The following is a 25,459-nucleotide window of genomic DNA, read 5'->3' as shown; positions in this document are numbered from 1 at the left end:
CTCCCCCCTCCGCAATGCTATTTGCGCCCGTGCACGTGCGCTCGCGGTTTCCACTCACCAACTCGATGAGCTCCTGGTAGCACACCTGCCCGTCTTCATTGCTCTGGACGAGGGCTAACAGCATGTCCAGCTTGGATGGGTCCAGCTGCAGCTCATGGTGCTCCACCAAACTGGTAAAGTTCTCCACTGCAATGAAACCGGTGTTCTCTGGGTCCAGCTGAAAATAAATGAAAACACAAAAACAAAACCCTTGGAGTAAAAACCGCAAGGCAGCCGCTACAATGCACTATTATGCATCTTTATTTTTTAATAAGCAGGTGTCAGTCTGCCCTCTGGGAGAACACATCAAGTAACAGACAGCTGGGGTGTACTAGTATTTACAGACACAACAGAGTCTATTTGGGGCTTGACACCAGATTTCATTAAGCTGATGCTTATATGATGTCTTTAAAAGACACTTTAAACCTCATAAAAGGAGCGAATCTATTGAAACCCAACATGTTAGGCTGTTGAAAGCAGCAACAAGAGAAGGGCAAGTTTGTCATTCTAGGTTTTCTAAAAACACGAAAAACAAATCAAAACCAAAAAAAAATCCTGACCGACTTTTCAGTCTTTATTCCTGTGTGGGTGCCTCCTTTGACTGCACGAGTCTGTTTTTGGCCACATTTGCGACTCACAGTCAGTGTGGTTTTTCTATAATCGCCACTCACAAAGACCCACAGCCCCATGGGTTATTACTGCTGATGTCACTATGCCAGAGCTGCTCCTTGTAATTGATTTAAGCAGGAGAATCTCATAAAATCATCTGAGTGTTTTTGTTTGAAATAGCACCAGGTTAAAAATGGCTTGTAAAGTAAAGGGTGTGTGTCTATGCTTGGTTTATGTAATGTGGGGTCTCTCCCCCCCCCCTTTTTTTCCAGCATAACATACAGCACTACTTCATTTTCTTCTCTTTTTAGTGATGGAGCGTTAATTTCTCATGCCCGCTCTCCTTAGTGCATCTGTGTTTGTGAGACTGTGCCCGAGGACAAACCGAAGCAGCACAAAGAGACCGCATGGGAAGAGTCCTTGCTGCTTCTCTTTTGACTGTTTCCTGAATGCTAACAGTGCCTCATTAGGTTCTGGAGAGCAGACCAACGGCCTTTTGTCGCCCCAGGAAGGGAGGGGGGGTGAGGTGAGCTTTTCAGATGTTGCGTCAGGATGTAGTCAGTCATGCTGGATCATTGTTGGTCATATCACAAGTCCATGAGAGGGATCTGATCTAAAAGCTGCCTTAGTCTGGACGTGATCTGCACCGACATTGTGTCGGTCTCTACTGCAGGAAGTTCAAAGCTAAAGGCTTTACTGCTCAACAAAGGAGCAAAGAACATGAATCAGGGAATGCATTGGTGTAAGAGTGTGCATTTCAGATTTTCACTCCCTGGACACTTTTTAGTCACCTGGGAGAGTGTTAGTGAAAGCAGGAAGTTCATAGTAAGTTTTAATGATTTAATTAGGATGAGTGTTTTCTACTTCTACGTGATGTAGTGAAGGGATATTGTTAATACTCTACATCCACTAAATAACTCATCACCAGGAAAAAAAAAAATGTTATACCCTCAACAAAGTGTTTGCACTCACATAAACTTACTAAATTTACATTTATGTTTGACTGATGACTGTTTACAAGTCACATATTGACTGTGAATGTGATAGCCAGCACTCCCATGGCAGACTGGAATGAACATATTACCAAATTTGTGGACACAAATGAACCAAAATAGGAACAACACCGCCCCCCTGTTTATTTTTAGGTAATCTCCTTAACTCTGCGTTCCACGGATGTTTGTTAAAACAGAAGAACCGAGCGCAGCAGCACAGTTCTCTTCAGTGTTGATGTGTAGTGTACCAAGATCATATGTGGGGGGATATAGAGGGGGGAGGGGGTGACAGCAAGGAGGCAAGAGGTGAAAAATGGAAGAGGTAGGTGGGTGGTTGGCGGGTTGATGAAATGAAAGAAAATGGAAAATGGCGAGATTAAAGTTGAAGGATGAGAAGGTATGAAACAAGAGGGAGGAGAGCGCCAGAAAGGAGACGGGACTGAAAGTAAAAATGCCTCACTGCCGTCTGTGCACGTCTGGCTAACCCAGCGGTCTGGCAGTGAGTCCTCTACTTCTCTTTCCTATAAGAAGGCTGTGACACACTCCAGTGCTCTGCATCCTTTTGCCACAGAGGAGAGATAGATCAGATTCTAATGTGCTCCCGGCTCAGCCCGGGCTGACAGGGGGAACAGAGAGCCACACTGGGGACGTCTGATTACTGTCAGCCTCCATATGTCAGCACATCACTACCCTACACATACAGCAAAAGCGCACAGGCACGCTGTATATGGCTGTGCACATTTACACAAACCACAAGTGTTGACACTGAGCTGTCATACCGCACAGGTACTTCTCCCTCCATGGTATGACCTTATTCAGGAACGTCACATAGGGGAGACTGTCTGCAGAGGATACACGAAGGTGGAGGACTGGTTCTTGTAGCCAATTAGGGTTATCAATTACCAAGATGAGGCACACTGAGATAAATGAGTGTTGGCAAGAGGGAGGGCCAGATTTTTTTCTTTCCCCCCCCCTCCCTTGGACAGGCTGTTGACGTGCATGAACAAGGGAGCAGGGCAGAGAAACAGAGGGAAGAAAGGGTTTGGAAGAAGGAGGGAAAAGCACTGAGAGGGAAGCAGTTATTGAAGCGATCCAACAGTGGTGAGGGCGACACTGGTGAGGGCGACACTTTGACAAGCTGCATGCGTTGCCATGGTTACATGGTTTGCCTGCGTGTCATCCCTTTCTTGCATTTACCCCTACAAACATATTGGCATTCGAGAGGCAAAGGAAAGACACAACAGGGAGGGGGGCGAGAGAGAAAAAGGCTGTAAAAAGGGGAAAGACGGCAGGAAGGAAAATAAAAATGAAGATGGATAAGAAAGAGACCAACGAGATAAGAATAAGGCGGTATTACGATGAACTCTGGGTGTAGATGTAAAGGGAGGCGGAGCGGGAAATTATGATGGTGTCGAGGCAGACGGATCAACCAAATCGGGCTGCCTCAAGAGCAAGTGTGAGGAGGTGGACAAGACACCGGATGAAAATGTATACATGAGGAGGGTGGAGAGGAGAAGAGTGCTGACTGCAGGGAAATGATCTCAGTGTTAACCCCTGGGACCTCCATTACCTTCAGCACAGCGACTCTGACTGACCCCAGCCAAAGACTGATTTATCTGTCTGTTCCACAGCAACTCGAGGGCAAACCCTTGAGAACAGGGACAAACCACAAACCCCCAGCTGTGACACGGATACAGACGGCAGTGCTGAAACATGGTTAAGCCATAACATTAAAACCACTGACAGATGACGTGAATTCACATTGATCATTTTGCTGTGAAAACCTCGAGGCATTCACGTGGACGTTACTTTGTCACGTTCAGAGCCTGATTCATGGATGCTCATCTTCACAACCCAGAGGACGCAAAGGATCTTCTATTAACGTCCCAGTGTCAGACACTGAAGGACACCCTCCAGAGGGTCTGCATCCAGAGCTGTTTAGGTGTTACAAGAGGGACGAATACAATAGGGCAGTCGGTTTAAATGCTGTGTAAAACTGGTGGTTCTGCTTACATGCAGAACACGTGACACTGACAGTTGCTCTGTAGCACTAATGGAGCTGTAGCTAACACTGCAGTGACATTATCAAGGGCAGAAAGCAGAGATGATTAAACTGTCTACAGCTTGTATCCATCCACTTTAATCTTTACTGCTTTTTGGGCTCTTTGATCTAAAGAAAATTATTCAACAACAATACTGATGACTGATTGATTAAAGTACACAAAAGCTCTTAATTTTGACTGTGGATTTGACAATAAAAAGCACAACAAGGATTCTATTTTCTGATGAATACCGCTTTTAGTTTTCAAAATGTGTTCAGTAGTATAAACTTTAAGAGAAAACAACCCCTTGCTCCCCTGGTCTGTGACCTAAGAAGACACTTTCCTGATGAGTTTGTTGTCTCAAGTTTTACAAAATACTGCATGATCTTCATTTTATAAATTATTGTCAAAAAGCAGGATAAAGAAAAACACTTTCAAGAGTGGATTTACAAGTCTCTATCGAGCAGATTTGAACAAATTAGTTTCTAAGTCTAATTAGCCCCTAGGGATGGGTACCGGTATCCGTTCTGACATAAATGGTAGTAACCAGACCGAAAAGCAACGCACATTTCGGTGCTTTATTTCGGTGCTTTTTTCCTGAGATGTCATACACTTTGGATTCTAGCCAATCATTTTACCTTTGCAAGGATAATAGGCGGGCCCAGGTACGCATGTTCTTTTAGAGCAGAGCTACAGATTAAAAATGCCCAAAGCGAAGCGGTCAAAAGTCTGGCTGTACTTCACAGCAAAAGATGCAAACTCAGCAGCCTGCAACAAGTGCTTTAAGATGATACTGTGCAAAGAAGGTAACACCTCAAATCTGATGAAACACCTGGCGACGCATAGCGTTTTTTTTAAAAGCCGAGAAATGCACCGTATTTGATAGCTTGCTGCGAGACCTCACACCGAGCACATCTACTGCGGGTGTGGTGCCTGTTATCGGACCCGGAGTTAGCAACATGAACCCGAAGAGGAGAGTCGTGGCTCCTAGCCCTGCCAGTGTAGCAGAAATGATGACGGATGATGATGGCAGCAGCAGCCGTTCTTCTCTGGGTCAGTAGCTTAATGTTGTTGTGTGTAATTTACGTTGAGTAGGCTAACCACGTTATTACATTAATGCATGTAAGGTGAACTAGCAAACACTGTTGTAGTTACATGTGGCTGTCTTCTTGTTTGATGGCAGATACTCCCTTCACCCTGGCCAAAAAAAGCTAAAATGACCAAAGAAAAAGTGGAAAACAGCTAAACATGAGAGGTTTTTGGACAAAGTTTGTGTTTTTTTCATTGTTTAAGCACTGCTTCCAACCAAGAGTCATACCATATATGCCCTATAGCTGCAGAAAAGGCTAACATTGTTATCTTTTTACAAAAAAACAGCTAAACATGAGAGGTTTTAGGACAACGTTTGTGTTCTTGATTCTTTAAGCACCGGTTTGAGCACCGTTTAAGCACTGGCACCGTTTCAAAAGTACCGGCTTGGTACTGGTATCGGATAAAACCTAAACGACACCCATCCCTATTAGCCCCACACTAGTCATATTTGTAGTTTCATAATGTGACTTAAGTAACCAGTGTCTTTATGGACGTGTCCATCTTTTATATACAGGCTATGCACGGTAGCTACAAGTACTAAATGAATGGTTGCTTGATAAATAGCATTTAGTCATTGGAAGGATAGTGGTTTCAGTAACGCCTAACTAACAGGAACGTAGCAGCACTGCTGGTGTGGCTCCCTGGTACACAGTGACACAATGCTAACCCTGTGGCGTGGAGCCAAAAAAAAAAAGACAGTCCACTTTGGTGTCTGTGAACAAGAGCACCAAGCTTGAACGCTGCTGTGGCATTTACAGGGCAAAGCGTATTTGCATGACATCAGATTAAAAAAAACAACAAAACCCTCTGAATTGTCTCTGCTGCCCTCGGGATGCACTGGTGTTCAGCAACAACTGGGCCACTGACTCCGTAATTATCGCAATGCCTGTTCTGCTGTGCTATTAATATCAGCGTGTTTTTAAACTTTACCGCTCTAGTGCTGCAACGTCACAGGTCTAAATCGCGCCCAAACAGTCATCGGACTCCACTTTCTCATGTTAAGACAATGCAAACACAGGGAATTTCAATTTCAAATACAGCTGAATACAAAGAAGAAGAAGAAAAGAGTGGTGGAGAGAAATGTGTCAGAAAAGCATTCAGAACCCCAAGGCCTTATGGGTGAGATCTAAATACGATTAGACCTGAATGCTTTCGTGGCTGAACGCTGCCAACCATCAAGTTACCTTATCAGGGACACTAGAATAGAAAGGCCACCGTAAGCACGCGTTTATGTGTGAGGCTGCATAGGCCAGAAATAGCCCACGCTCAGCACTACAACCTCCTGCAGACAAAGACTAATAAACTCATGTTTCTACGGTTTCGCTCGCCTTCTTCTCCCCCTGCAGCATTTTCATGTGATTCAGTCTGACAGACCCGCAACAACCCCTCTCTTCAGACCTGCAGTCGTCACATATGCATAAGACGTCAAGTCTCCACCTATAGTGTTTTCGGAAGACTTCACTGAAACTCCCAAATGCTTAAACTCTACAGCAACTAAAAGATGCTCGATCTGAGGATCTATCAGGCCAAGTTTGCCTCAGTTTTCCAGCGGCAGTGAAATGAATGATGCATAATTGCAACATTCCTGGTTTGGACCTATCCCTCCAACATATACTTTTTATTTGCCCGTTGACTTGATTGTCTGATAAATGCATCACTCTAAAACAAAGGGAAATGGCATTCAAATTATATCCAAATCTATTTTTCTTTAAAAGTAAAAGACGGCAGATTCGGCATGCTAGACAGCGGAAAAACTAAGAGGCGACAGTGACTGCATGATCATCTCCTTTTACATCCGACTACAGTTAAAATACCCTTGAGAGAAGCACTTGATCTCCAGGTGCACTTGTAGATTTGCTTAGAAGCTGGCAGGATATTGCTGTTGTTGTGGAAAGCCTCCAGTGAATGTGACAAGAGAAATCTGGAGGGCAGAGCTGCATCAACACGAGGCATGTTCAGCAAAACATTTTCCTGGATAAAGATGAGGGAGGAAAGTGCTCGATGTTTAGGCAGGCAGAAGGCTTTGTAAAAAAAAAAACAAAACAAAAAAACCCAAGCTTTCCTGCTCTCCGTCCAAATGCTGTTGGCAGATTTCACCTCATTTTAGTTTAATTAGAGAGACCTTTTCCAAATCAAAGGCCGCCGCATGGAGTCCCAAAGGTGGAGAAAGCCTGTCGTCAGCCAGTGTGAATGATTTTGGTCTAGACTTGAGCTTAACAGAAATGCTCAGCTGTGGCCTTGCAAACTGACTGTATGCAAATACTGGTCCAAGCAAAAACAAAAAACATAAACCCCCGAATCAATAAAACAACTAGTAATTTACAGTGTGGAAATATTGGCTTTGTCCCCCGGCTAAAGACCTGTTACACTGAAAATGGATATTGACAGAGATTAGTCAGCCTCACACTGCAAAGTATCTGTGAAGGAATATGAACTGTGGCTAAATCACTAATGTATTTAGTCTTAAATCGCGTATACAGCGCATGACTCACCGGTGCCACCACACTGCATCTTTTCAAATAACCCACACAGGCTTTTTCCAATTACTTTAAAAATCACATGCAAAAACGCAATCACGAACACACACGCATCCTAAGTACAAAGTCTAGATGTGTGCGTCTGCGAGGCAGTTTACTGTGAAAGCACTTTAATGTTAACATGTTTGCAGTCCCTTGAGTCAATATGTTGCAGATGAGCCACTCGTGACCCGCCTAGACTCTGCAGCACACAATCAATTTCTTCCTTCTTGGACATAATGACTGTCCATACACCCTGACAATCAGTGAACGCCCCCAGTGGGCCGGGTTCTCATTAAAAACAGAAGACATGCTAGTTAAAAAACAGACATCAAAATCCAGTTGAACGTCTGCCTTCAAGCAGCCCAACCCAAGCGTGCACACGATTTCTTGGTTGAAACCATTTTGGTTTAGGTAAATTTGGAGATGGCAGACCAAAGATAAATATGACTGAAGAGTAAATATGGCAGCTTGGCTTGAGGACAGATGTCAAGAGGCACATTTTTCACTGGCCTAAATATAGTCACAAACCCTGTGTTTCAACTTGGCAAGAACCTCCAACATGGCTGGGGACAAAAAAAAAAGAAAGATGGAAAAGTTTAAAAACAGACACTGTTATTTGGCCTTAAAGGGGAAAAAATTACATATATATTTATAGAAAACCAGGGCTTCAGGGAAACTGTCTCACTGTCTCAGAAATAAAATGTTAAATAATCCTGCAAACTTGAAACCCTCGGGTGTTAATATTGGGTGTGTGGCAAGTGCAGCAACTCAACCTAAACTGCAGAAAAAACAAACACAACCATAGACATGCAGAAGGATTGCTGCAGCATTTACAGTTGATCAAAAGACTAAAAACCATCCTTCATTTAGAGAACACAGCGATCTGTCTATCCAAGCATCCATGCATTCAGTATATTCAATATCCATCCATCAGCACACACATCTCCTTCAGAATTTCTTCTATAGACCGTGACACGATGGTCTGCCTCCTGCTGTGGCTCAAGGTCTGACCTCACATTCTTGTGGCCAACATCGCTCCGAGACGCTTTCATTTGTGCCCGTGCACGCACAGTCCCTGCTATCAATCCCAACATCAGTTCTCAGCACAGCCTCCATGTCTCAGTCCCTGGGTAGACGGCGAGGTGGCCGGGATCCTGTAACCATAGAAACCTCTGCCGCTGCTTCCTTGCTTACCTGCTCTTGTATGAGCTGAAACAGGGAGCTTCTATCCATATACTGGCCAGGGAGGTGAGAGGAGCCGCCGAGGACAAGGGCATAGGGAGGAGCGAGAGAGAGGAGTGGTGGTCTGGTTGGAAAAGATGGGAGAAGGTGGAGGGGGGAAGATACGGTTAGGTAGCCGCTGGTGCCTAAATAGTAGCGTCAGGCCGTTTCGTTACTGCCGTGTTCCCCCCCCCCTTTTCCTGTTAATGGTCCCTGGGTTTTCTTGCTAGTGGTGTCGCCGGGGTGATAAACGGGGGTGCTGAGTGCTCGTCGGGTGGTGCAAATGGACTGTGACTCTGCTCCGTGTCAGTACAGCGTGGCGCGGTGGTAAACCCAGCTTCAGCAGACGACAGGCAGGCACGCAAGGCAAGGCAGATCCAGCAGCTCTCATTCACTCTCCTCCTCCTTCTTGCTCTCCTCTATCCCATTGCACTGACTGCTACCTCTTTCTCCTGCTCTCCCTCTCTCTCCCATCCCTCTCCTCTCTCTCTCTCTCTCTCTCTCTCTCACACACACACACACACACACACACACACTGCACCGCCTGCATACCAATGAGGCAGAGGAGGGAGGCGGCCTCTCGCTTCCAATTGCAGGAGGGGAAGGAGTGGCCAGGGGCTGCGGCTCCTCTCCTCACTACAAGTAAGGGGTCTCGGGGAAGGAGGAGAGGATGGGTTCCACTGCGGCTTTGCGCTTACTACTGCTACAGACACCCCCACCCACACACATGCACACACACACAGACACATGTCTGGTCTGTTACATTCATACATACACAAACCCACACAGTGTAAACAAGACAAAAGCTACTAATACACAGACATATGGTAAAATACTATCCATGTTGTGTCTGTCAATTTCAGTCACACACAAGATGTGTTGCATAAAGGATCACAAGGAAAAAGAACTACTGATACCACTGATCAAACCTTAGCTGTTCTGCAGCCCTTTACGTCTTTGTTCTAATTATAATCTCTGGCACATTAGCTCGTTGTAAGGACTGCTCTAATGATCAAACGGACTCCCACCTCCAACGCACACAAACATGAAATTGAATCAGACAGCTTGGCTGGCTCACTGATTGTCCACTGAGCTCAGACGAATACCACAACAACAATAACACCCAGAACCCTCAACGCAACAGTTCATTAAGTAATATCAGAACAACGGTTCAATCTACAACACCTGACAGGTAATAAAGAGACTGGTTGCGGGGAGGAGAACATAAAAATAGCTGAAGTTGTTAGTGCTCAGGTGGGCGTCAGTCCTTTCTTGAGATCGTGTTTTCTTCCTGCACAAATCCACAGTGACCCCTCCTCCTCAGGACAATGGTGATAATGGCAGTGTAATGTAAATCTCAGTTTTATTTTATTTTTTTAAACCCTCTCCAGTGGAGCACAGTGACAAGGCTGTGACTCAGGGGCCGCTTTAGCTAACAGATAATGGGTGAGGCGGCGATGTTTAATGTCTTCTGTGTAACTCACAGTCCCTCTGCTTGCTGAAACGATTGCAGTGATTGCACCAAATGTTTGGACCTTTCTCTTCATATAGATGCAAAGTGGTTTATAAGTTCTCTTCAATGTGAGAAAGGAATAAATAAAATATATATATACCTCATTACAAGGACAGTATTGTCTTGTGTTTTATTGGGTCAGATGGAGCCTGCGAGCTATACAAAGCTATAAGTAACTGCCGTATTTATTCTAATGGTTTTGGCCTGGGCCACAGTGAATATGGCATAGCTCCCAGACCTTCCCTTTGTCACTTCCCATTATGCCAGTCTGACACTCCTGTTTGAACAAAACCTTAATAATTACCCTCCAAGTCTTTGGAGATGACAGGATTCCATTTTTTCCCTCCCTGTGTGGAAAGACTGAAGTCACGCCATGAGGTTCTTTGTTCGACTACTAATCAATGTTAAGAATTAATTTGTCTCCAATACTCGGTAGTTGTGAGCCTGAATACGACCGAGCTAATTACGAGGTCACTGCTGGAGGATCTGCAAACTGCAATGAGCGAGACAGATTGAAAAAGCTGCCAAAATGAACCTGGATTCAACTGTTGCCTTGGTAACCTCAAAGGACTTCCATCAAACAATGATAGACAAGTAAAAAAATACATATCCGGTGCGGTAAGAAAAACAGCAGAAAACTGAACACAAAAGGTGAATTTAATGTAGTCTTCATGAGATTTCTTAGCATAGAAATCCAAAATTAAACACATACCGCACTATTGAGCCACACTACGTCAAGTCAAATGCCCTCTATGGAACAAAATGGCACTTGATGCAAGTAAACAGCATTTTCAGCAGTGTAAATAACATCCCAACAAGGCTCACGGCCCCACCAAAGGTCAAACAAGCATTATTGTTGCCATTAAACCGAAACCAAGTGACATTAGTCGACCCAAAGAAAGTCCAGTCTTCGACTGCCTGAAGCATCGCCAACTGAGCAAGCCCGACTAAACCCTTCACCTCTGGTGGATGGATGCAGACGGCAGGATGAGCCCAGCCCAGGCAGACCTGCTCCTCTTTAACAAGCCTTGAGAGCTGCAGACAAAACACTGGTGTAGCCTCTGCGTGAGAATGGGGAGAGAATAACAAGGCCGTTCAGGGAAGGCAGAAATGCACATTAATTAGACCACCAGTCTACACTCTTCCTCACCAGCTTAACGACCTGCAGGTCCATAAGGCAGGTGTTTGTGAGAATAGCTGTCCTTCACTGAAAGTGCGGTAAGATGAAGCTATAAATGAATGCCTTAAAAGGTCTGAATTCAGTGTGCTTAATTGTACACAGCCTGCACTAGCATTAATAGCACGAGAGGTGGATACGTCTGTTTGCAAAGCAGAGACTCCAAACTATGGATTCATTTTAAACAGGGTGGGGAAAAAAATCATTGTTTATCTTAAACAATCTTTAAAAGACTTTTGTTAAATCTCGTTCCAATCTTTATTAAATCTAATTGATATTCAGACCTGCTGCTCAGTCTGGACTGAAAATAAGACTCTGTTAACGATGCAGTTTTGATTGTTGCAGCAATGTGAGGTTCTACACAGATTTTATATATTTTTTAAAGCACTTGGCTTTAATAACACAGCATCTGGGAAGAGGCAGCTGTCACATGTCTGCTGTGGAGTAAATTCTTTTACAACACAACCGAGCAAGGTTTGATTGGCTGAATCTAGAGTTTTCATAGCTGAAGACGAAGTTATTGGAGATCAGATCCTTAGGTTTAAATTTAACTTCATATGTAAGGAATACACGCAGTCATGATGTTTTTGTATTTGTTTCATTACTCTAAGTAAGGAGCCACTATTTCACAAAATAACACTTAAAACCCCCCAAAACAAACAATTTGCCATCTCAGTGTTTGAAAGACGTCCGTTAAACAAAAGAGGCAGAAAAATCCGTTTTGCCTTTTGTTTTGTTCCCTTTGTGGAGATGTTTGTTATGATGTGTTATGTGTCATGCCTAGTATACCATTTCACGCAAGACGCTTAAACACTCCAGTCAATCAAAAGCTTGCACAGTCACTCGTGAATGCTCCGATATTGCATACTGGTTCAAGATGATACACTATACCTCTTGAGCCTTTGTTTACCTCGCTGTACCTCATATTCAGTAAAGTAAAACATCTCAGCCAGACTTATCGATTCCTGGCCCCGTCTATGAAGAGTATAAACCGCGCTGCAGAAAGCAATAACAAGAAATTACCTCGTGAAATCTTATTTGTCTGGTTTGTTGAAAGGGGAGTAGTGGGAAGGAGACACATCGACACCTGAGGATGTTTCTGTGTGGACGCTCAGCTGGAGCGCTGTCCGGTGAGCGCTGGGAAACATTCCTGGAAAACAACCAGGGGGAAGAGAAAGTTTGTGAATTCACTGAGAGAAAAGAGACAATAAACTCAGGGAGAGTGGCTGGTCTGAAAGTTGTTTTGGAGTGAAAATATAATCCAGTCTGCACAATATAATGAACGCTCAGCATGCTGCCGATGTGCTTGATCTCAGCATTTAAGTGTTGCTCTATTGTTTTCTAAACTAATCTTCTGTAAATTAAGGACACGGCTTGTTCCAGGAGGGTTTTTTTCTAATAACCCGTTAGCCTCCGCTAATCACAAGGATTAAAATAGATGAGGGGCTTCACACTCAAGCCACTGAATGTCAAGCAGCAGGTATTGTGCAATAGAGGGAATCACCCACATGATAAAAAATAAAGAAAGAAAAATGGCAGAAAAATGAATCAGGTCACTGAATGACACAGTTTTAATCCAAACTGCTCTACTTAGAAGATTTCTTGGGGACATAAAACAGAAGAGGAGGGGAAGAGGAAGGAGAGAGTCAGAGGAAGGAGGCAGAAATTGGAGGGAAATGAGGAGGGGGGAAGGAAAAGCAGAGGGGAAAATTACTAAAAAGAGGACTGTATTATATATTCTATGATCTCTGCCAACTCTAAGCTTCACAATATTCTCTTTCTCTCTCTCTCACACACACACACGGAAACATGAAGTGCAGATTAGACCCAAATTTTGTTTTCAGTGCTACAAATGTGGTGTAAAAATCAGATTTTCCGAGGATCTTCTCATTGATAGGATTGAGAGTCATGGAGAGACCTCTGCTGTTTAAGGCTGCAGTTGCACCATCTGAATCCAAGCTTGTCCTCCACGTGCTTTCATGTGTTTTACACATGAAGTACAGCGATTAAAGTTTTAGGCCCTACAGATGTAAATATTTCTATTCAATGTGCTGCACCGCTCTGACCATCAGAGTCATAAAGAGCCGTCTTCAGCGAACAAGAAGAAGAGGGGGTCATAAAGATGCCCCACAAAGCCGTATCCTCCGTAACCGTAACCACCAGTGATCAGACTAAATACTGATTATTATTGGTGGTATAAAAAAAAACATCTGGGCAGAACTGCAAATGAACAAAACAACCCAAGTGTCTCTACTGCCTGCATTTATTTTTTCTTTTTCAACCATTTACTTTCATCATCATCTGACACAAGCATAAATTTCTGACACAGCTTTTGTAATTTGAATTCCCCTCAAGTCAGTGATTATGTTCATAGATGCCAAATGACACAATTTCTAGGTGTGTTTAAAATGCTGCTGCCCTCTGTTGGTAGAAAATCAGCACCTCAAGACACCAGAACTGCACTATGTGCAAAACTCTTCTCCCAGATTTTTTGAAAAACAGTTTGCAAAATATTCTGGTAGCACAGGAAAAGCGAAAAACAATCAATCAAATTTTAGTTTTTATAGGAGATGTTGAAATAAAACCATGAAACTAATGGGAGAAAGACCAAAACGCAAAAACAAAAATAACCCCAGACGAACCAAAGAAAAGTTTAATTAAAATGAAGCTGGCACACATTACACAGCTCAGAGTTGGTGTCTGACTGCTGCAGCAGCTTGTTTTGCTCATGTTCTCTACCTACTGTAAGTCCCAGTGTATTAAAGGGGCAAAGGCTAAAGTCAGGATTAGAGCTAAATTCAGCATTCTTTACGAGTGCCAGTGTCAATCAGATGTGACAGCATATAACCAAAATATCACTATAAGTGTTTGATTACAAACTAAATGCTGCTCTGGTTTAGTTTTATTGCTACTGAGAAAGAGAGAGACAGACACTGCAGACGAATTACATTTTTAATAACAGTTATCACTGTTATCACTGATTCTTCCCCAGTTAAGAATCATTTCCTGTTATATTGTAAGTTTTTTTGAATGTTTGTTGCAAATTAGCAACTGCTCAAAATTCTTGTTTCAGATTTCCACCATCGGGAAAAGCCAGAAAAAGCGCATTTTTTCCATTTTTAAGGGGGGAAAAAAGTTCTGTTAGTCGGGCTCTGGATGACATAAAAACAAACCCGACTGTAAAACATTCATAACACATACAGAAATTAGATTTTTAAATGCAAGTTGCCAATGCTCCATTTGTATATTTGACAAAGTCAGTGTACACTCATGGGCCACTTTATTAGTATGCCTTGCTAGTACCTGATTGTAGCTATGGAACTGCTTTAATTCTTCATGGTGTAGTTTGAACAAGGTGCTGTGATGTTTAAATGATGCTCAGCTTGTTGTAAGGGGCACGAAAATATCCCCCACACCATTACAGCACCACCAGCCTTGATACAACTGCAAATTTACAAAGTGCCCAAACGACCCATTTACTGCAGATAAAGACTCAAACTTATTATTGGAACTATTTCTTTCAGGTAGTATGGAACAGGATTTTGCCTGTGCCATCTCACCTTAATACGATAACTTTAGTTTACTGAAAGAACTCCAGATGGCTGCTTGATCATCTTTGGTTAAAAAAACCTCAAAACAATCTTTCAACTGTCAGCTGACAATACTTCACCAAAGCCTCTGCTGGTGTGACTGACAGCTCACAGGTGCTCTGACACACTGTGTCCAGTGAGCAGCCTGTTATACGAGAGGTGGTTTGACAGCTGACATTGTGGAAATAGTTAACTACTCTACATACCAAAATGACAGATGGCGTTTTTGAAGAGACGCTCACAAAGAACCTCTTGGTGCGATGCGAACTGACGGCCTCTGTTGATTCGGATGCGCAGCAGTCAGCGCAGCACTTGGCCGTTGACACCTGCTCCGACATCGAAGCGATGACACAGCTGTCAAAACCAGAACAACACTTAGACTTCGACGGAGAGCACACACACCCAGCTGGCCTGAAGATGACAATATTAAAACCACTGGAGTGTCAAAAAGCTGTTCTCACTTTCTCAGCGAGGCCTAGCGTCACCGTGGTAAAGGTCTAATCTCACAGAAAGCTGTGACAGCGTAAATGACAGTTGAACTAAACAATGTCCACCTCAGATCCATAACTGGCATTTTGAGCCTGAACAGGGATAAAATGATGATATACAGTCCAGACAGTAACAATTTGGGCAGTTGCACATTTTTGTCACTCTTCGGGCCCTCTACTGCATCACAATTCAAATCAACCTGAGAGATTTGAGTCTCAGCACAAACTGAAGGACAGACAACTTGTCATACAGACAGTGCCAAAGGTTTCTAAAATAGTGAGACACATCATAAACAGCATAAACAGAATCATCTTATGCATGCACCAAGCTGACACACGCTAGAGGTGGTCATATATTGATTGGAGATTTGTGGGTGTATCCCTGGCTCCTCCAGCCTGAATGCCAAAAGTATCCTTGGGTAAGATACTGAACCCGGATCTGCTCTCCGATGTGTTCATCGGAGTGTGAATGCTGGATAGAAAGCACTTAGGTGTGGAAAACAGTGTGTGTGAATGGGTGCATGCATAAAGAGCTTTGAGTGCTCAGGTAGAGTAGAAAAGAACTCTATAAGTCCATTTCCCTTAAGTGAGCAAAAACAAACTACTTTCGGCTGCTCCACAGCAGGTCGATCTGCATGTTTGATTTGGCAGATTTTTGCTCCGGATAGACTTCCTGATGCAACCAGATTAAGCAAAAATGACCAAATATTTCACAATTTCATCCTAAAAACCTCTTTGGTTGCTTTGGCTGTGAGTGGGGGAGTTTTGATTAATCTAAGAATTCATCTTGTTGCTTCCATCATGTGAAATCACAGGCAGATGCCACTGGGCCACTTCTATTGTCAGCTTTATTAACTCAACCCAGGAAAGAAGCACCACCATGTTTGACAGAACAGCTTCATATGAACTCTTCTCATTTCTTTGTGGATGTTTGTGATTTACGCTCAGTTATTTTTTGCTTCTAAGGCTTACCAGGGGCTTACATTTTATAGATCCACAGAGGATTTGATAATCAGTACAGCAGTTGTGATCCACAGCAGTGTGAACCAACACAGAAATGACACACAGCAAACCAAACGCACATTTGTCAGCCAAGTGTCCGATTACTTCTGGAGACTTGCCATATTGCCACTATGTGCTGAAACATGGCACAAATGGTTCTTTCAAATAAAACCAGCCAGACTAAAGCCCAGACTTGGCAGTTTGAAAGATTTAACTGGTGAACTTTTAAAGAAGCTGAAGCACAAAGCCTGCAGAAGAACAAAAATGTGCTGCTGCACAAACACTAAATGGCTGGCCTGCGTTCAAGCCTATCATAAAGCAATGCAAAACAGCAGATTTTAAGTAAAGTGGATTTATTGGAAGGTGCAAGTGTTAAAAGATTAACACGCTTCATTTCGTATTCAGCCTTGATTTGCCCTTTTCTAGCATGGATAAATTATACAGTGTACAAGGATCTGTGTTTAATATTTAGGTTATTCTGGAAACAATGTTACATGGTACAGACCATCAATTGATATACTGTGTGGAAAAGATGATCTTGACAGGTAACAGCTCTGGTTTTTGTTCAGTGTTTAGCAGTAATGGGGAAAAAATATTCACAAAGCATAATATTGTGAAATTTTGTTTGTCAGTACTATATCGATACAAGGACACCAAATATCAATATTTTATTAAATATATTAAAATACAACCAAGACAGCTCATACTCCCCGTTGGGAGGTGAGCTTTCTGCACTAGTCTGACTTGGACTGACTGCAATCACTCACAGAGAGACTGTTAAAGGTTTGCAAATAATAAATAATTTGTCTTATTTATAAATGAAGACAAATTGGCGACATGTTGGCATTAGTCTGAATGAGTCCCTGTCAATGAGCACAACTAGAGGGGACAGGCTGCCAGCTGATTCTGGCATATTCTGGTTATATTCCTTTTTTAAAAAAAATTATTATTATTTAGAATTTACCAAAAATATACATTTTTTTAAAAAAGGGAGCCAGACTCAAAATGCCACATAACAGCTTGGTCACTTTATCCACGTTTATTGAGTATAAACAACCAAACAAGAGTTCATCCTAATTAAAGGGAAGTTGTATACTAAGAATTGTCTATCGAAACCCAGTTCCCTTATCATAAAACATACAGTATACTGTTAAGCCTTGTCCTGCCCAGTTTTCATAACTTGCATCTACCTTATTAGGTAAAAAAATCAAGATCATAAGCGCACCATCTTGAGATTCCAATCATTCTTGTTAAGAAATTGTAACCAGAGTTTTAGAGGCAACTAACTGGTTATATTCCTGTGGTACAGGAAGACCACTGAGCACAAATGGAACAGTTAAATGTAAATTTCAGTCTGTGTGGACAACAACAGATGTGTGATTTTGACGATTTATCACAGTTAACTGCTGTATTATCAGAAACAGATTGCATGTCATTTCCAACTTGACCGCATTCATGCAAAGACTAATAGGCTGATTCAGTCTTATGGCAACATTTACGGCCAATTTTAATGACAATGTTGATTTACTTAACAATCTCATTTTGCTAAAATAAATAAGTGATAACTGAATTGAGAGAAATTAATTTTATTGGATAAAACATATACTGACAGAGTTTAACTTTGCGGACATAATTTGCAATATTATTTTTATAATTGTTGCAATACTCGTTTCTAATTATTGCAAAATGTTAAAACCTGCCATATCATATGAGGAGTGTTGTGATATGTCGTATCATGGGATGTCTGGCGATTCCCACCTCTACAAGAGGTGGTGTAGTCATCCGTTTTATTATCATAGTTGTAGATATGGATTCTGAGACTAACTGTTGGCAGCTAAACAAATTTGGAGCAAGCCTTTTACATCCCTCTCGCTTCCAACTTTATGCTCAAAATGTATTCATAGAGAGATGTTCCCGTCACACATTTTAGTTTAAAACAGTCCTTTTACTGTAACTGACCTGAAACTCTTCCACATAGGATAATCTCACTAGATATACATGAGGTAAAATATGACAAATTACTCAAACAATGCTCACTGCTGCTCAAACAATGAGGGAAATTGTTTGTGTGGTGTATTTATGAGACCGTAACAAAACCAGTTTTACAAATACTGAATTTAAAGCAGTGCTCTTTTAAACGTAACACAGTGTAATTGTGTGCTGGGCAGTTCTGGACCCTCTGACATCCGATCAACTTCTCTGATAGGCAGCACAATGAGGCCTTCAGAAGCAAAATAGTGGATGATGTTACCCAGAATGCTTTGGACCAGCGACAGGGCGAGACTTGAGATTGTTTACTTCAGCTAAAATTACAAACTGGCATCAGATAAATTTAGAGTGGGAACGCTAACACACGTGACGTGATGGTGTAGCTGTCTTCTGTAAATACATATGTAACATAACACCGACTCCACTCTCTCCAACTTTAAACAACTACACCAGCACTGGGTCAAACATTATGTAAGGCGAATCTCAGACACACACGACCTATAAATGCACAGTCAACACCAAAGTGGCATCAGGATTTCAGGTCACAGGCAGCATGTATGGACTGTTTTTTTTTCTTTACTCTATTTGAACACTCTAAACACTAACATATCTCTCTTTTTTAACCTGATGTACACATACTCACACTCTAATAAATACATTGAAGCATCTTGCCAATAATACTGTGATGTAGAGGATCCAGGAATCAAACCACCAACCTTCTGATTAGTGGACAACCCGCTCTACCATCTCAGCGCCGCCTACATAAGGCTGCAACTATTACAAAACTGAGAAGTAATTAAGCTACACAGAGTCCAAAGCCACCTCAACAGCTTCTTTTGTTTAGTTTATTGTAATGTGCAACACAAAAAGCAGCAGATACCGCGCAGGGGAACCAACCCATGTTTGCATAAAATATTAATCAATCAAAAATTATTTCCTTGCGAGCAACTAATTGATGAATCGACTTAATCGCTTGTCCCACACCACTGAGACTCTAATGCTTGAGGGGAGGGGTGGGGGGAAGGGGCCACAGCAGGCTATAATTGTGGCAGGGATTCAGACAATCAGCGGATAATTGTTAATTATGAGTCGCCTGTGAAACAGAAACGCCTCCGCGAAAGTGCCACGTTCGTCAAGTTACATATCATTACCCCGATAATTACTTCGATGCTGCGCGCTGAGCGGGGCTCGGGAGGTCCAGCCGGTGTGAAGGACGTCCCTCTGCCGGTGAACGCAGGGAGTGGTCTAACTGGACTACAACTCCGTGTTTGGCTGCTGTTTTTCAGCACCGCTTCCTAAACGGGGCACAAGCGGCCAAAAACAATGACGCGTCACTGCGAGCAACCGGTGACAAAAACAACGGCCCCGGAGTCAGCCCTCCACTCCAATCAAACAAGCCGAAACGCGAACGCTGTTCTTGTTACTCCTGACCCCGAAAAGGAGTCAAACAATAGAGATGTTGTCCATATTATCATAAAACCAGCAGTGAGTATTTATACAGTCAAACGCGTACACGCACAACGCACAGCCCAATTATTCTCCTCCATTCACTTACACCACATTCATATTTTTGTTCCCTCCAGCTCGCCTGAGCTCAATTATTCACTCCTTCACCTACCTACACCACCAACGCCACCCGTGCACTTGTGCTATATGAGTATAAATACTATTTCATATGGACCCTCCTACACACACACACACTCATCCATTCATAACTCATCCTTTCATCTTTTCCGTCCCTCTTAAGCTCCATTTGTACCACATGAAAGGGGAAAACACACACACACACACACACACACACACACGCGCGCACACACGCACACGCACACACACACACACACACACACACACACACACACACACACAACGCCCCCTCCCCTCTCTGATCGTTTTCACCCATTCAATCCCTCCTCACTCACTAACCCACTAACTCACCCAGACTGTGGTTAACAGAGAAACACACACGCCAGAAGCCCCCCAAAACAAAACCCACTCAGTCCTTAAACTCACTATAAACACACAGGTGGATAAACAAGGGAGAGAAATCATTTATATATCATTCATATATATTTATATAGAAACGGGCACGTGAGATATTATTGCAATCCAGCTAAATGTAATTTTATAATAGTGGGTACTTTAGTGGGTACTCCAAAATGGGCAGAATCCTGCAGTAGCCTACAGTGGAGGACCTCCTCTGTGAAAAGCTGCCTAGTTGTCGGCGTGGTTTTTGTGTGTGTATATGTGCACCATTTAGTGTGATGCGCAGGAGGACAGAAACTGGTATCCATCCAAAAATGAGTCCCCAATAACTTGGATAAGCACGTCACAAAAGTCGGGTGAGAGCACTACTCCCGTGGCTGTGAGTTTCATATAGGAATCAAAATGGCGTTGCAGGGAGGGACAGTAAACCTGATATTAAAATGAGAAATAATGTAGCAGAATTGTTGCAAAGTTCATTATCTGGGATCTATTTTTTGGCTGCTTTGCATCGGCACCCCAGACCCTCACTATCATTAGCAAAACCACACGTCCAACCTGTTATTGACTGTGGTCTGATGCGCCAGTTCCTGAACAAAAGAAAGCCATCACTGCGCCCTATACTGAAGGACTTTGGTTTCGGCTGCGGTCCCCCCTGTGCGGCTGGACTCACACCTGGTCATACAGCGACCACTCATCCGTGACCCCTGTCAGAAACGGTGTGATCAATTTTAAGACCCGCTATCAGAATCCCTAATCTTTGAAGGTGTTGGCAACTTTCCTGACAATGAAGCTCGAGTGGAGACTGCCATAGTGACAGTTATAACCAATTCTGCCTCAAAATGAGCAAACACGGGGAACCCACGAAGCGTGTCACGATCCGAATAAACCCACATTACCGTCCCGAGTGTCACCTGCAACTTGGATACCGTGACATTTAATTTATACGTGGTTTAACAGTAAATAATCTCGACCACGTCACTCAAAGTCAATGGCCGGACTGTGTTAGTTGTGAAAATGTATCCATGTATTAAAAGGAAAAACGGACTCTTGCATTGCACGAACAGCGTGCATCAGCAAGAGCATAGATGCAGTTTCGATGTGCGTTGGGTGATTTGGTCCCAGGTTCCGCGTGTTTGGGTCAATTTAATGCGAATTGTGCAAAATTGTTCACGGCACGCGTTACTTCCAGCGGGTTTTCCTGGAATAAAAGTTGTTGGCCGGCGCGGATGGAGGACAACGAGTGTGCCGGCGTGAAGCCCAATGTCTCTGCTATCAGCCCGTGATGTTCCGCTCGGTAGTATTCATCTGGAGTTTTTATATTTGTCAGGAGTTGGAGGATGAAGAAACACAAACGGGACGGCGCCAGTTCCATGGAGTCCGCTAGATCAGCTGCTGGCAGTTGGTGTTCTCAATCACGTCCGCAGATAGGCTTCATAGGCTCACTAACGCGCCTGTGGAATAAGACACTTAAACTGATCCCGGGTATTAAAGCGTGACTTTGTGTGGATGAGATTTTTTATTATTTATAAGCAGAAATAAAGTAGCGCATTGTCCGATAACCTGGACTTAGAGGAAAAGCTTCATTTCTGACTGCGCGTTTATTTCGCTCTTCTCGACGTTCCTGTGCACAGAGCAGGGTGACACTTACACCTTCCAGGACTTGCTGGTTAACTTACTCAAAACAAAGAAGAACAAAAAAGTCATCATGACGGAGACATCCACGGCTCCAGCCAAAGCCAAGAAGGCATCCAAGCCCAAGAAGCCCGCTTCTCATCCCAAGTACTCGGACATGATTAAAGCGGCTATTGTTCACGACGCGAGCCGGAGCGGAGCGTCCCGTCAGTCCATCCAGAAGTACGTGAGGAAAAACTACAAGGTGGGCGACAACGCCGATGTCCAGATTAAAATGGCCTTGAAGAGACTGGTGGCGGCTGGGACGCTGCGCCACACCAAGGGAATCGGCGCGTCCGGATCCTTCAGGCTCACCAAACCGGAGGACTCCAAAAAGTCCACCAAGGCGGTAGTGGTGACGGCCGCCAAGCCAAAGAAAGCGGCTAAGCCCGCCAAACCCAAGAAGGTGGCCAAGCCCAAGAAGGTGGCCAAGACACCGGAGAAACCCAAGAAAGCAGCTGCGAAGAAAGTGAAGAAGGTCGCGAAGAAGGCGACGCCAGTAAAAGCCAAAAAGGCACCGGCGAAGAAACCCAAGGCAGCCAAGCCCAAAGCAAAACCAGCAAAGAAAGCAGCCAAGCCCAAGGCAAAGACACCCAAAAAGGCAGCCAAGACATCAAAAAAGAAGTGAATGGACAATAGCGGAGGCAAAATCACTGTAAATACTTAAGGAAATGTTTTCGTATATGTATTATTTTTGTAAGGTGTCATGCAAACTTATACTGTTTTTACCAGTAGTTTTCTCTCCATTTGCACTATAGCCTAAAAAAAGCTGTAGAAATAATTGTGAGCATTGTTTTTTTTTTTTTAATTATTGCGTTAATAATAATAATACTGTTAATTCCCGTCTGATCCTCGGTTACTTAATAGGCTAGAGTGAGATCTTGCTGATAAGGAAAACTTGTATATACAGTGGAAGTCATGAATAGTTGTTGTTAGTGCACGAGGTCATGCTGAAAATACAAATGTTTCAATGTTGAGCATTGTTGAGCCTTCACAATGTACAGACCATAGGAGGCGAGCGTCAGCAAGAATTTCCTAAAGCCTCTATAGTGGTCATTCAGACTCCATCCTGTATATATTTTTTTCCATGTTCAGACGACTCATGATGTACAAGCACCACTCTGTATTCAGTCACTTTTAAAGACTGGTTACACTGCGACCCAATAAACCTTTGTCATCTTCTAAAAAACAAAAAAGTGTTTTCAACTTATTGCGCGCATGTGCGTAATTCGCTTCGTGAAGCGGATGGATAAAATACCGTGCACAGCAAAACTCTAAAGGCTTATATGTCATTTATTTGGCTGCAAGGACAAAGAACACAGTGTCCTCAATTTGGGATGTGTGGATATTTGGGATGACATATAAACCCTCTTTTCCATAGTATTAGTTATGCGCTGGGATTTAACAAAGCCCACCTACGGAAGCCTTAATGAGATATTTTAATCGCATAAGAGCTGATTAAATACAGTGAAACTTGAGATGACTTCAAGTTATAACATGGCAATTTAAACTATGAAGCAATAGTGTTACTTATCAAGTGCAACCTGCTCTCCGTGGGTGCAGACAATGGGTTTGATTTATAATCCGAGTGACATAAAGCACGAAGCCTGCACACAACAGAGCGGGAAATGTGCACAGGAATAAAGCACTTTAATACAATGAAAATGCAGTTGTATACAATGGCAGGGGCATTAAATAACTGGGGGTTAACGCTTTTTAGTGAAACACACAATTCAAACGCTCCTACATAGAGGACATACAGGTTAACCTGCAACAATCATTCGCACATCAAACTCAAAATCTATCATGTAGAGGGGCTGCAGATCCCCGAGGAGGTGCCTTTGCAGACACACCCATCATTTGCTGTCCTCCTCCTTACCTGAGGAGCAACTCTGCCATCTTGTGGCGTCCTGAAGGAACAAACGGACTCCTCTTCACTGCAGTCGGCACAAAGGCGGCAACAGACTGGATCCAACTGATGATGAGAGTCAGGAATCAGGATTACATGTAAATCACTCCCCACGTGCTGTTATTTGTTGTTATCTTTATATACGGATGTAAGATTGCTGCACTAACCTTGTTTAAAAGCTCCCTGCTGAGCAATCAATGTGCAGCGGGCAGACCAGCCAAAGCATGCCACTGTTGAAACCGCATCAATGAGGAGTAATCTAATTTTCAGTATTTTAACTCTTTACGCATATAAATAAATAAATAAATAAGGTTTTGTGATTAAGTTTACAGAGAATCCATTCCTCCTGTGACTCATATACACTCGGATGCCAGATATTAAAAACATCTGCTATCGCTTGAGCGCTAAAAACAAAAAACTTCAGTAGTCCAAAGATAAAAGTGCCAACTATTAAACATCAATAATAATTACAGTTTCACACCATCTCTTTCAACAGTCATGACGTCTCCACCCGGTCTGGTCTTTTATTAAGCAACTAAAATCAGTAAGAAAACTTTTAAAAGTCAAACAACGTCCGGGGAAAACAGTGGGTTCAGAGCTAAATCAGTCAACAAAACAGGTATAATAATCAAAGAGTCATAGTGGGACAACAATACAATGGTGGACTCTGTAACACAGTAAAACCATCGGAAGGGTGTTAGGGGGGGAGAAAAAAAAAGCACAAATCAAACAGTTAAAATCAATTAAAATTAATTTAACTTCAAAGTGAAATTGACAAACCTAGCAGAAGCAAAGATAAATGACCACATTTTTCATTAAAAATGTAAAATTTTTTAGGTGTGCCTGGTCTCCTTTTAGAGCAGAAAATATTTCCTACATTCTGGCAGATGCAAATGCAAAACCACCATCTTCCACATGAAAGGAAAGTTTCTTTCTGCACAAAGAGAAATCTCTCCCTGCCACAGCATTCCCATTAACACTTCGCTACTAAAAAAGAAAAGAAAAACAATACTTCATCAGTCCAAACAGCATGCCTAAGAGGAAAGTAGCATGCTACAACTACTCACTGCCACTGGATTAATTTGGCAAATCGTATACGATTAATTTGTATCTCCGGTATCTCGGTCAGAAGAAACAGCGATTCTCATGTGTGGGTTTCAGCAGCAGCCAATCAGCAAGTAGTCTTTGCCAAAACGCTTCACATGCTGCCCTTTGGTTCGTGATTCAATTTGGCATATTTTGCTTTATGCACGTATATAAAAATCTCTCATCATTAGCACTATATTGACACTGAGGGGGAAAGCAGTGGGCTTGACACTGCTTTCTTCCTGCATTTCCTCCCCTCTGATAAAGCACCTTTTTGGATATTAACAGTAGCAGTTCTTGGAGTGTCAAGCACAGAAAGACTACCCACTACTTAGCCTGGACGAACAATGTAAGGCGGAAAAAGCTGGGCCCGGCAGCATGGGGAATAATACGATCATCAGCTTGCTGCTGGTGTGATGTGATCAACTGACTTCAAAGTGGAGAAGAGATCAGATGATGGAAATGGCAGAGATATGGAAAGTGTCCTGGAAGCCTTTGGGGTATTAAAAAAAAAAAGTAAGATGACATGGACTTTGT

General features: G+C 42.9%; 3 protein-coding genes across 8 annotated transcripts in view; 1 reads left to right on the top strand and 2 right to left on the bottom strand.

The window, feature by feature from the left end:
* rhbdl1 (rhomboid, veinlet-like 1 (Drosophila)) overlaps positions 1-23,898 on the bottom strand; it is a 65,961-nt gene extending 42,063 nt beyond the window's left edge. Inside the window, exons 1-4 of one of the 5 annotated variants that reach the window (XM_085171498.1) lie at positions 23,807-23,895; positions 15,001-15,148; positions 12,228-12,354; positions 59-217 (exon numbers count right to left, since the gene is read on the bottom strand). In XM_085171498.1, coding sequence (XP_085027624.1) covers positions 59-124 — 66 coding nt within the window. In that variant the 5' untranslated portion in view covers positions 125-217; positions 12,228-12,354; positions 15,001-15,148; positions 23,807-23,895. Of the gene's footprint in view, positions 1-58; positions 218-1,134; positions 10,114-12,227; positions 12,355-15,000; positions 15,149-23,806 lie in introns of those variants that run through there. The other 4 variants (XM_085171494.1, XM_085171497.1, XM_085171495.1 and 1 more) reach the window with 4 other exon arrangements.
* Positions 21,708-24,542, top strand: h1-0 (H1.0 linker histone). Its single transcript, XM_085171515.1, has one exon. The coding sequence runs from the start codon at positions 21,962-21,964 to the stop codon at positions 22,553-22,555; it is 594 nt and encodes a 197-aa protein (XP_085027641.1). The 5' UTR covers positions 21,708-21,961; the 3' UTR covers positions 22,556-24,542.
* rhot2 (ras homolog family member T2) overlaps positions 22,718-25,459 on the bottom strand; it is a 12,024-nt gene continuing 9,282 nt past the window's right edge. For both annotated transcript variants that reach the window (XM_085171488.1, XM_085171489.1), the window contains exon 19: positions 22,718-25,459. This exon is cut by the window's right edge and continues 218 nt beyond it. The gene's annotated coding sequence lies outside the window, so the exon portion shown is untranslated.

This window comes from Neolamprologus multifasciatus, chromosome 8, assembly GCF_963576455.1.
Source record: "Neolamprologus multifasciatus chromosome 8, fNeoMul1.2, whole genome shotgun sequence".
Lineage (NCBI taxonomy): Eukaryota > Metazoa > Chordata > Actinopteri > Cichliformes > Cichlidae > Neolamprologus > Neolamprologus multifasciatus.
This window is presented reverse-complemented; position numbering and strand designations above follow the sequence as displayed.